The 12,097-nt window shown below is 44.1% G+C and overlaps 1 protein-coding gene across 1 annotated transcript in view; it reads left to right on the forward strand.

Annotated features, from left to right (window-relative positions):
• Positions 1-4,673: 4,673 nt before the first annotated feature.
• Positions 4,674-12,097, forward strand: part of ME3 (malic enzyme 3) — a 317,840-nt gene continuing 310,416 nt past the window's right edge. Inside the window, exon 1 of the mRNA XM_036862406.1 lies at positions 4,674-4,973. Within this exon, the coding sequence (XP_036718301.1) occupies positions 4,953-4,973 (21 nt within the window). The 5' untranslated portion in view covers positions 4,674-4,952. The remainder of the gene's footprint in view (positions 4,974-12,097) is intronic.

Here is a 12,097-nt window from a genome sequence, read left to right on the forward strand (position 1 = left end):
TCTTTTTTGAAAGAAAGTGTATCACACCAAAGAACTTGCTTTAAAAATACTACGTTCCTAAATAAGCAAAGGAAGACATTATTACGCATTTCATGTATCTGTTTTTACAGTATTAGGTAATCCATAAGCTACCTTTAGGAGCATTTCAATTTAAAAGTCCTTTGGTTTTCTGGGTGATGGGATTAAATGTGATGTTCAGTTTCTTTCTTAACAGTTGTGTTATTTTTGAGACAAAAAAGTAAATAAAAATTCACTTATAAAAAGTCATGCTTGGGGCTTCCCTGGTGGCGCAGTGGTTGAGAATCTGCCTGCTAATGCAGGGGACACGGGTTCGAGCCCTGGTCTGGGAAGATCCCACATGCCACGGAGCAGCTGGGCCCGTGAGCCACAACTACTGAGCCTGCGCGTCTGGAGCCTGTGCTCCGCAACAAGAGAGGCCGCGATAGTGAAAGGCCCGCGCACTGCGATGAAGAGCGGTCCCCGCACCGCGATGAAGAGTGGCCCCCACTTGCCGTAACTGGAGAAAGCCCTCGCACGAACCGAAGACCCAACACAGCCAAAAATAAATAAATAAATAAATAAAGTAGCAAAAAAAAAAAAAAAAAAAAAAAGTCATGCTTGGACTTCCCTGGTGGCTCAGTGGTTAAGAATCCGGCTGCCAATGCAGGGGACACGGGTTTGAGCCCTGGTCCGGGAAGATCCCACATGCTGCAGAGCAACTAAGCCCGTGTGCCACAACTACTGAGCCTGTGCTCTACAGCCCGCAAGCCACAACTACTGAGCCCACGTGCCACAACTACTGAAGCCTGCGTGCCTAGAGCCCATGCTCTGCAACAAGAGAAGCCACCGCAATGAGAAGCCCGCGCACCACAATGAAGAGTAGCCCCTGCTCGCCGCAACTAGAGAAAGCCCGCGTGCAGCAATGAAGACCCAACGCAGCCAAAAATAAATAAATAAAAAATAAATTAAAAAAAAAAAAGTCATGCTGATTAAAAATTGACCAAAAGACCTTAAACAAAAAGGAGCGTGAGCCAGTTTGCCTGTGTTGGGAGGGAAGGTGGGACCCAGAGACTTCAGGAGCCGGCGTCAGAATCTGTTTCCTTCCTCATTTGTATGTGTGTTCTGGAGAAGTCAGAGTGACACAAATGTAATTTGCAGCTGACCCAGCACTGGGAGGTGTGGCACGTATAATCAAGACAGAGAAGCAACCGAAATCTGACTCAGAGGTGCTAGAAATACTGCCTTGCAGTAATTTTAGAAAAAAGAGAGCAAGCCTGAGACTACACAGCATTGAGTTCGTCAGCATTGACTGGAACTAGCTGTGGTGTGGTGGAAAGAACACTTGAAGTGTTTTTGCAGTCAGGGATCCTGAGCTTAAATCTAATTGTGTCTCTCAGGGACTGTGTGAACTCAAGCATTTCAACTCCCTGGGCTTTAATTTTCTCATCTTTAAAATGAGGATAATAAAACCTGCCTCTAAGTGTGGCTGTGAGCATGAGCTGCTTTTACAGGGCTGTAGGGATATCCGCTGTGATGACGCAAAAGTGGTATTTATGCAAAACATCATAAGTCAGTGGAAAGCGACACAAATTTAAAATCAGGCAGACCTGAATTCACCGAAAGTCAAATCATAGCTTTCCTTCTTTGCAGCTGTTGGACTTTGGGCAAGTTTGTTTCACTGAGACACCTATAAAAAGGTATATATCTATCTACCCCATAGTGTTCTTAGAAGAATTAAATTCAATAATTAATGTGCATAGGGCCTGACACAAAAAAGCTCCATGCATCTCTGATTTCTCCTTCTGCTGCCTCTTTTCTGCCTCTAGCCAGAGAAACGTCTCTGCTTTTGAAGCCTCATGAAATTAAATTTGGTCCACCCCGATAATTCAGGATAATCTCCCCATTTCCTTCTCAGGTTCCAGGCATTAGGATGTGGACAGTTTTGGTGTGGGCATTCTCCCTAAAGCTATACTTTCATGTGCCAGGTACTTTGCTAAATGCTTTCCATGTATTATCTCATTGAATTACCTCAATAACTCTATGCAGTTTATTTCTGTCAGTCACTCTATAAGGAAACTGAGACTCACAGATGCTAATCAGCTTGCCCAATGTCACACAGTTAGGAAATATAAGAGGCGGAATTTGAATGTAGGTCCTCTGAGTTCAGAGCTCATACTCCTGTAGAGGACAAATGTCTAGAAGGAAAAGGCATCAAGTTGTAGGGCCTTGAGATGCATGGGCCTTTTTTGTGTGCAGCAATGCTCCACGTAATCATGTGAGGAGAAAATATGTAAAATATAAATTCTCTGTGGAAGATCAAGTGGTATTTGGAAAGCCTGGGTTACAAATACTTATGGGTAACAGAAGGCAGATTAAAATTTTAATGGGACATTGACTTGGTCTCAAGAAATTGTGTTCTTGGAAGGAATCCAATGTGGTCTGTCAAGGCACAGTATAGAACTGTGACCATGGACTACATAAAAGCACAAACAGTTATTAGGCTGGATTCTGGGAGGTCTCCAGAGGATGTGATGAAGCCTGAGGGTCAATCTTAGTTCAGTTGATATCTACACTAGTGATCTTGGAACATGGGATCTTCATCCTTTTTTAATGAAATTCACTGGAGATAACAAAATGGCTGGAGTTACAGTCACCAGAAAGAACAGAAGAAAAGTTGACAGGAAACATTTCCCATTAAACGTGGGTGGGGGGCGTGGGGGGAGGAAGAAAGGAATGCAAAACATAGATAGTCACTAAGATAAGGAGGTCTGGATGGAGCCACCATGATTTAAGAGGCCTACAATAGACAGAAAGGGGAGACAGGAAATTATATTGAAAGTGAAATATGGTAGCTGGCTTGAAAACTGTTTCCCAAATGTGCAAAATTCCAAATGTCACAAACTTCAGTGCTTTGGGGGCACAGCTGGAGGGAGGCCCCTGGTCATGCACTGAGCTGGCTTCCTGGGTACCAGAGAGCTAGGAGTGGTTTGGGAGAAGCAGAGGCAGAGCAGGCTGGGAGAGGGTTGGGAGAACAGGTTAGAAAAGGGATGAATATGTGTCACAAAGAGCAGCTGTACTTCCTCTTAACTTGCCTGCCCACCCTCCCCTTCAGTTAAGTGATTCTGGGCTGGCCCAAAGGGCAGTGTTAAGTGGCCTCTGTGTTTCTCCCTGAAGAATCTCTCAGGGTCTCCCATATCTTCATGAAGTCATTGTATGTGTTAGGTTGGCTGGTAATTACTGGGTTACTTGATTCTCCTTCTCCAAACCGTGAGCGCCATAAGGTCACTTGATGAAAACACAGGATAGGAAACCATCCCAGAGATGGCTGTTAATCTTTTTGGGAGTCTTAAAATTTGATAAAAGTTATGGTTTTTTCTTCCTAGAAAAATGCACAATCAGGCAAACATTTGCATACAACTCCAGGGGCTTTATGAAGCCCCTGGGTCACTTTGGAACCCCCAGGGAATCTCCTGATCTATATCCTCCAGGTTAAGAACCTCTGGTTATAGCAATGGCAAATGCTTGACTCCAGCTATAGTCTTTACCACCTCCCACTTCAGCCCCGGCCCCTCCCCCCCAGTGCCTTAGTGCATTGGTAAACATCGCTAATTGATCTCACATTCTCCTGCAGATCCTGGTTGTGGTTAGCCAAACATATTGTGGTAATCATTTCATGTGGTAATAAATGTGAATTAAACCATCATGCTGTACGCCTTAATCTTATACAGTGATGTATGTCAATTATTTCTCAATAAAACTGGAAAAAAGAAAGCACTCTCTTAGAAATAAATGTATATTTATTCAATAGTCACAAGAAGTCAAGTGATTTTCCTAAAAGACGCTTCCACTCATTTTTATATTATTTTCCATTATATGTGAAATACATCACCTCTTCCTGACCAAAACAAACAAACTACAAACCCCAAACCACCTCAACCTAGTACTCCCAATTTTCCACCAATTTTTCTGAATTGGCATCCGAGTTCAATCCTGGAAATGAGAAAAGAAGATAAGGAGAAAGGCTCATTGAAGTCTAAGAGGATTTTCGAGGTGGAAGGAGTGAGAAAAGGCTGAATAGGATGAGGATGGAGAAAAGGATTATTGGAATAGGCAATTAAATGTTTGGTGACCTAGGAGAGGGCAGTTTAAGGAGAGCTGTGGGGTTGGAGCCAGATCACAGCGGGTTAAGTTGATGGGTTTCTTTGACTGTATTCTAAAGAATACATTCAAATGTATTCTAACTGTATTTTCTTGAATGTTTTCTAAATAATCAGTCATATGCATAGGGATAGATGTACAAGGATGTTAACTATGGTCTTATTAAAATAGTACTGGTACAAATTGGAAACCATCTAAAGGCCAAATATTAGCGAATTTGGTTAATTTGATTTTAATGCATCCATATGGTAGAATAATATTATATTAGTAAGGATTCTTTATTTTAAGTAACAGAAACCTGAATCAAACTAGTTAAAAGTTCAAGCAAAGAAAGGTAAGAGGAATTTATTGGCTCATGCAGTTAAGAGCCCAGAAATTGCCTGGCCTTAGGCAGGTCTGGAACCAAATGCTCAGATGATGTCCTCTGATTTTAAGATCGATCTCTCTCTCCACTCCCCGCCCCACACCACCATGTTTCTCTCCTTTACTCTGGAATGGCTTCATTTTTACACAGGATCTCTCTTCATGATGAGAAGGATGGCCTCCTGTGGTTCCACCATTTCCAGAGCTCACCATCTCCACGAGAGAGAACCTTTCCTGGTCTCCGCATCCAGGCCAGGCCCCTCCCCCAAGAATCTTACCAACTCCATTTGCATCGCTTGCCCATCCTTCAACTGCTGTGCGCAAAGGCGTGGAGTACTGTGATTGGTCAGCCCGGAGCACATGTACCTTCCTTGACAAACCCACCAGAATCACGTGCTGTGGGGGAAAGGCGTCTTCCAAAACGAAGGAAGATGGAATTGACCAGAAAAGAGGTACCATTATAATTGTGAACTTGTTTGTTTTTTTTTTTTAATTAATAGACTTTTTTTTTTTAAGTATTTATTTATTTATTTATGGCTGTGTTGGGTCTTCGTTTCTGTGCGAGGGCTTTCTCTCGTTGTGGCAAGCGGGGGCCACTCTTCATCGCGGTGCGCGGGCCTCTCACTATCGCGGCCTCTCTTGTTGCGGAGCACAGGCTCCAGACGCGCAGGCTAAGTAATTGTGGCTCACGGGCCCAGCCGCTCTGCGGCACGCGGCATCTTCCCAGACCAGGGCTCGAACCCGTGTCCCCTGCATTGGCAGAAAGACTCTCAACCACTGCGCCACCAGGGAAACCCTGAACTTATTTTTTTAAAAAGACTGTGTAGATCTACGTTTATGGGCATGGAGGCTTTGGGTGATGGGGAAACGCTGAGGTTTCATCAGAGCTCTGCTGTTCCCTGTGCCGGAAATCCCCCCACCTATCACTCCAACCCTTCCCATGTTTCTGGGCTACTGACTACGTGGGGTGGGTAGAGTAATGCCCCCCTTCCCCAAAGAAGTCCAAGCACTAATCCCTGGAGCCTGCGAATATGTTACCTTATATGGCAAAAAGGATTTAGCGGGTGTAATTAAGTTAAGAATCTTGAGATGGGAGATGATCCTGGATTATCTGGGCGAGCTCCGTGAAAAGACGCTCCAAGTACACTGTGAAATAAGAAAAGCAAGTTACAGAGCACAACATAGAATATGATTTTATCTTTAAAATTTGTTTAACTTTACTTACATAGATGCATAGGAAAAAGTTTGGAAGATGTACTCCAGATAATAATAGAGTTATTTCCGAGGTGTTGTGATAGTAGATTTTTTTTTCCTTTTTGCTTACATACAGTTTCTAACTATTCTGCCATGAACATGGATTACTTATGTAATTCCAAGCCATAAGAGGTGAAGGAGAGGAAGCAACCATTAAAGAGAAAGGTGGGATGGTGTTTTGAATGAAGCACAAAGAAAAAAAAAGTTGCTCGTTTATCCATTTATGTATGTATTTGTGTGGGGAACACTGGAGCCTCTTTTTAAGCTGAGGTGGTGGGCCTGGGGGAGCTGAAGAAGAAGATGCAGGAACCAGGAGAAGATCTGGGGGAGTCGGATCTCTAGGACTGGTGGGGGAGGAGTACCTCCTCAAGCCCAGGGCGTGGGTGTCCCTGAGCGGCCCGGAGGAGGGAGGAGAGGTTGGAAAGAAACATAGAGGTTTTTAATGGGAGAAGAAGGAAGTCAAGGACCTCAGTCTTCCAAGCAAAGAAGGAGCCGTGGGCAAGGGGGCTGGAGTGGGTTGCGGGGGCTTAAGAAAAATGGAAGCAGTTGGAAGAAAATGTGGTCTGAGGAACGTGATAGGAGTCAGCTAGCATCAGTGAGGCTTTCTGAGTGGCCTCAGAGCCACGGAGATTAGATAACAGGGTTCGTAGTCATGCTAAGCATAGCAGTGGCCTGACATTTTTCTGTGACATGGAGCAACCTGGGAACAGAGAGCAAAGCCAGCAGAGAGAAAAGAGAGTGCTTGACTGCATGGGAGGCTTTGGATTATGGGGTCCAGGGTTCCCTGTCGGACCTCAGGGACTCCCACTGAGCTTCCTAATTCAGTTAATTGATTAGGAATCTGCTGCACTACTCTGCCCTGTGCACCTTGTGCCACCATGTGGTTGCCATGGATCTCTCAGGCCTCATAGAGATGAATCCAGGAGCTCCACTGAGAGTATCTGAGAGGCCAAAACAAAAACAAAAACCATGAGAGTGTGACAAAGGACATAGACAAATGGTGCCATTGAGCTGTTGGGAGCAAAGGAGGGGGTGAGCTGAGGAGAGAAAGCGAGAGGGGACAGGCTAGTTTCCAAACCAGAGGTACAGTCCGGGTCACCTTTATAGGATGAGTAAGAGTGAGCCAGGCAAAGTAAGGGGGAAGGGCATCCCAGAACGGGGGAACTACAGGAGCAAAGGCGTGGAGGCCTGAGGCTGTGTGGTATGTACAGACAGACACATGCGAGTGAGTGTCTTTGCAGGGTCAAGTAGAACGGAGGGCCTGGTGGGAGATGGGGCTGGAGAGGTGGGCCAGGACCTCACCCAGAGGAAAAGAGGCCTCTGAAGGAGCTTGAGAGAACAGGATCAGAGAAATAAAGAGCAAAAGGAGAGAATACAGTCTCCTAAGTCAGGTTAGCCAGGAGGTTATTAGAAAAAAGAATGACTGACAGTGTTGGGTATCCTAAAGTTTCCCAATGAGACAATTTCAAAAATCTCACCAACAGACTTGGCAATTAGGAGGTCCCATGTGACTTTTGCCAAATAAGTTTTGATGGGGCAGTGAGAACTGAAGACAGACCACAGAGGACTGGAAGGTAAGGGAGAAAGTAAAAAGAGAATCTGAAAACTTTGGCTCAGTTAGAAAAGAAAAAAAAGATAAAAGCAAGAATGGATCAGAATTTCAAGAGAGACTATGTGTGTTTAAGGAAGGGAAAGATTCTAACATAGAGGCTGTCAGGTGAGGGACAGGTTTACATTTTAAGAAAGAAAAGATAAATTGCATGGAGCCCTCGAGATGGGAGGGGGTGGGTTTGGGTAGGAGGGGCAAGGAGAGCTGATCTTGTCTAATCGCCTCTATCGTCTTTGTGAAGTATGCAGCATGGCGATCTGCTGAAAATGAGGAGTGAGGAAAATGGTGGAGTTAGAAAGAGGAGGTCACATGAAAGGGCCGTTGGAGAGGAGCTCAGGACTTGTGTGGGCTGCAGAAAGTACATGAGGTCATGCATGGACGATGCACTGCTCAGGGCCTGGGTAGTAAAGGCCCTAAACAAATGGTGAAAATTATCCGTGTTCGAGGTGAATCTTGAGGAACATATTCAGGGCCTAACTAATCTCAAAGGGACGAAGTCCTGGGTCGGGGCAGCGATGGATCTGAAGGTCAAACACCTACAGTGCGGGGTGGGGGGGGGAGGGGGAGGGGGAGGGTGGGAGGGTGGGGAAGGAGGGGAAGGGGGGACTGGAAGACAGATGTCTAAAGCAAAGAGTTTCTTAGTAGTTTGTATATTGCTCTCCAGCATCTGGGTGTTGAGATTTGGAAAGAAGAGCTAGTTCTACAAAGTAAGGAGAAATCGAGAATTCGGAGATCATGTTATAATTCCAGAGGCAGAACTAACTCTGCTATCAGAGTCTGAGCCTTTTGCTGCAGTGACTGCAAGTTAAGAAAGATTAAACTGATAAAGTGCAATCTGAGATGATGTGGTTCAAAATAGAAAAAATGATTCCATGACTGGGAATGATTGGTTCCATCTATTTGTTATCTTTTCCCCATTTTCCTAAATAAATGTTTACTCAGTGTCCTAGTAGGTTCTCAAAGTCAACAGAAACAAAGTTTGGCATAGATTTTGTTGGCATGTCCCTGATTTTGTTGGTGTTGGCAGGTATGGGCAGCATGTGCAAGTATTGTTTTGCTTTGTTTGCTTGTGTAAACATGGTTGAGGTCAAGAGTACCTGCTCTTCTGTTGCACTAATGGGGTTTGATCCCAGCTACCCCTGACTAAACACCATCACATCACTCTCCAAGCCTCAGTTTTCTCATCTGTAAAATGTGGATAATATCAGTATCCATTTCCAAGGGTGATCAATAAATGTTTATCCTTACTATTATTGTTAGCCTGACTTGCCTTAACTCCTTTTTAATGCCCTCTCACCTGCTAAGCTGCTCCATTGGCCCATGAGCCACAATCAGGTGTGGTCCCAGAAGATAAGGCAGCCATATTGTTTTTACAATATGACAAGTTACCTAGTTCTGTGAGATGACAAATACAGCCATTCAGACACAATGCCTTTCGAAGAAAAGCAGCTATGCAGGTCTCAGTTAGTAGCGTCAGTGTCATAGGAGGAAAAAGCACAGCCCCTCCTGGGTTAGAGGTAAGGGAGGCCATGTGAAGCCAGATGAACCCAGCAAAAATCTCCCAAGTCCCAAGTCCATACCAGGCTGCAGGATTACTCTCTCTACAGTGTACGGAATCGGACTATTCTAGGCAAGGGCTGAGTAAGAATATGGCTCGTGATATGGACCGGTCTCTAGGAGCAGATAGAAATAACTAACAATTATTTATTCATTCATTTATTTACTCATTTATTTGTTTATTCAATCATTTACTTTTCAGCACTTACTGGGCATCCACTATGTGGCAGAAACTGCTTTCATGCTGAGGTACAGAGATTAATCTAATATTCTTGAGGCCAAGCACATAACAGTTCTAAAGGCTGCTGGCCATTTTGAAAAATGTCTGTGTTCGAGACATTATACTAAGGACTCAGCATATTTTATTTCAGTGCCCCTTGCCTCTTAGATCTTTACACATGCTGTTCCCTCCTCTCTTTCTGGACTAAATAGGTCTTCAGAACTCAGTTGAGCTGCCATTTTTTCCCCAAGAAATCTTCTTTGACTACCCCTACCCCCAAGTCAAGTTAGGTGTCCTTCTTAAGTGTTTCCCAAGCATCCTGGATGCCTCCAGTGGGCTTACCGTGCTATATAAATGAATCCTCTCTTTGTTGATCTATATCTACCTCTAGATTGGAAGATCCATGAGGGCAAAGATCTCATTTGTCTGGTCTACCACTGTATTCCACCAGGCCACTCAGCACACAGAAATCTCTCGGTAAATATATTTAGAGTAAATACATGCTGATACTCACAAATGAAGTAAGCATTATTACCTTTGCTTTACAAATAAAGAAAGTGAAGCTTGTTGTCAAATAATTTTCCCAAACTTAAAGAGCACTATATAGGTAGAGGTTGGAACTGAACAAATCCATAGTGTTAAATTACAGCTGGGTACCGCTGGAAGGTTCTGAGGCTGTAGTCTGCCCTCTTTGAATATTGGAGTCTTAGGAAAAGTAAGAGAAAAGTTAAAAACATCCCCAAACTCAGACTTTTCCCCTAAAGAATCAGAAAATTTGTTTTAATTGAATAGGGACTAACTTTTAAAAAAGTATCAGTGTTATTTAATGCTATATCTTTAAGCCACTTAAAAATCATCTCACATACTACCCGTTGTGTATCTCGCATGCTGGTCTAAGGCAGTAGATTTTACTCCCTACTCTGGGAGCCCTGGGTTCTTCTGGGTTGGAGACTGACTGTGTCAATATGGGGAAGTAGCTAAGCAGGTAGGGCTCTGAGGCTGCACACGTAAGTTAGAGCAGCTCTGCTCTTATTCAGGGCTGTGAACCATTTCATTTTTTAAAGGGTTACACTGCTAGAAAAGAAATATCTTGAAAACCACCAGCCTACTCACTAATAGTGTCCACTTACTTACTATACACCTACTATGGGCCGGTCCTTTACACACTTTAAACCACCGGTCCCCAACCTTTTTGGCACCAGGGACCGGTTTCGTGGAAGACAATTTTTCCATGGACGGGGGGTCTGGAGGGAGATGGTTCAGGCGGTAATGCCAGCGATGGGGAGCGGCAGATGAAGCTTCACTTGCTCACCCGCCACTCACCTCCTGCTGTGTGGCCCGGTTCCTAACAGGGGGTTGGGGACCCCTGCTTTCAACTTCTCTCTACAAAGTAGCTGTTGTGAATGGATGAGGCAGTTGACACTCTGAGAGATTCAGGAACCTATCCAAAGTCTTCTGGCTGATAACTGGCAGAACTGTCATTCCAGCCTAGTCTATCTGCTCTTTGTCTGTTTTTGTATCCTGCTTTGGAATCCTTTCCATTCAACACATTATTTATTGAGATTCTACTACTTCATAAGCACTTGTTAGGTTCTGGGGTTAGAAACTCACAGTCTATTGGAAGTGAAAAGCATGTGAATAAATATCTACACAGAGCGTTTTGGATGCTATTCTCCAATGAGACGTGGAGTGAAGAGTGGTCAGTTCTACCTGGTGGAGTGAGAGAGTGGTCATTTAGGTTTCTTAAAGGTGGTAATGCTGCAGGGTCGGTGACAAGTAGGAGTGCTGGAGAGATGACATTGGAGAGTTGGGGAGGCCAGATTTTACTGGGCTTTGTGTGTCATCCATACAAAGACTTAGAGCCCTGTGGTCTGGGACTCGCATCATTTAATTGATTTATAGTCCCCTACTACTTAGTTGTTTTGAAAATTGCAGTCTTAGCTAAAAAAATCTCTGTGGAAGAGATTTGTTGCCATTTTAGAAGGAAAATGGAAAGACAGCTGAAGAAAGAAAGTTATTTGGAGGAGTAGCCCCTCTCCCACCAAGGAGTATGGACTTTAGATATTGGGGATCAGTGAAGGATTACAATGCTAATTTATCACACTGTGGCTCTGAAGTCACCTAGGGCCTCCTTGACCTACAAGATCCAGCTAAACTCGCCTCACAACTCCAATTTCACAGCCTGTCTCTCCCAGCACTTGTTCCCCGAGGACTTATTCTCTCATGGCCCATTTGTCTCTAGATTTTGTCTTCCTCCAACCCTGTGTTGCACCAAGGATGACCCCAACCAGACACGAAAGTCAATATCCAAAAGAATTCACTCACACCAAAGCACAAATGAGCATTGTAGATTTTACTAAAGATTTCTAAGGGGAGTTAGCGGAAGAATTTACAGCAGTCACACCAAAGTCCACTTTTAGACATTCTTGTTCTCTCCAAATTCCTCCTTCATGCAGTAACCAGCCCAAGGCACCTTTCCTCATTTCCTGGATTACCTGTTGAAACGTCAAATTCTTCTATTACTGAAAAGTGCATCTGTTACCCCAGCCCAGGAACAGACCTGGACTCAGATCCAGGGATTAAGATAAATTTCAAGCCCCAAGTATTTATAAAAGCTTTTCCACCCCATATTCCACAGCCTTCAGGCCAAAATACAGTGTTCTTCATAAGAGAAATCCTGGTGCATAATTTTTCCTATCTGGTTATAAAAGGATTAAGATAACAGTAGACTCTTTGATCCAAAAGTGTAAAGCTATACCATTGTTTGTACTGGGCAATCTCCCTTGAAGAATAAATCATCCCGTCAATCCTGGGGGGAAAAATATGTGTCAGAACCAAGCTTAGATAGGTAGGGGGAGAGAATCTCTTTTGATCTTGTCAATGGAAAGAGTCGAGGTGTTTAAGAGAAGATCCTAGGTGGTGGCCAGCAATACGGC

This window comes from Balaenoptera musculus, chromosome 8 (genome assembly GCF_009873245.2).
Source record: "Balaenoptera musculus isolate JJ_BM4_2016_0621 chromosome 8, mBalMus1.pri.v3, whole genome shotgun sequence".
Lineage (NCBI taxonomy): Eukaryota > Metazoa > Chordata > Mammalia > Artiodactyla > Balaenopteridae > Balaenoptera > Balaenoptera musculus.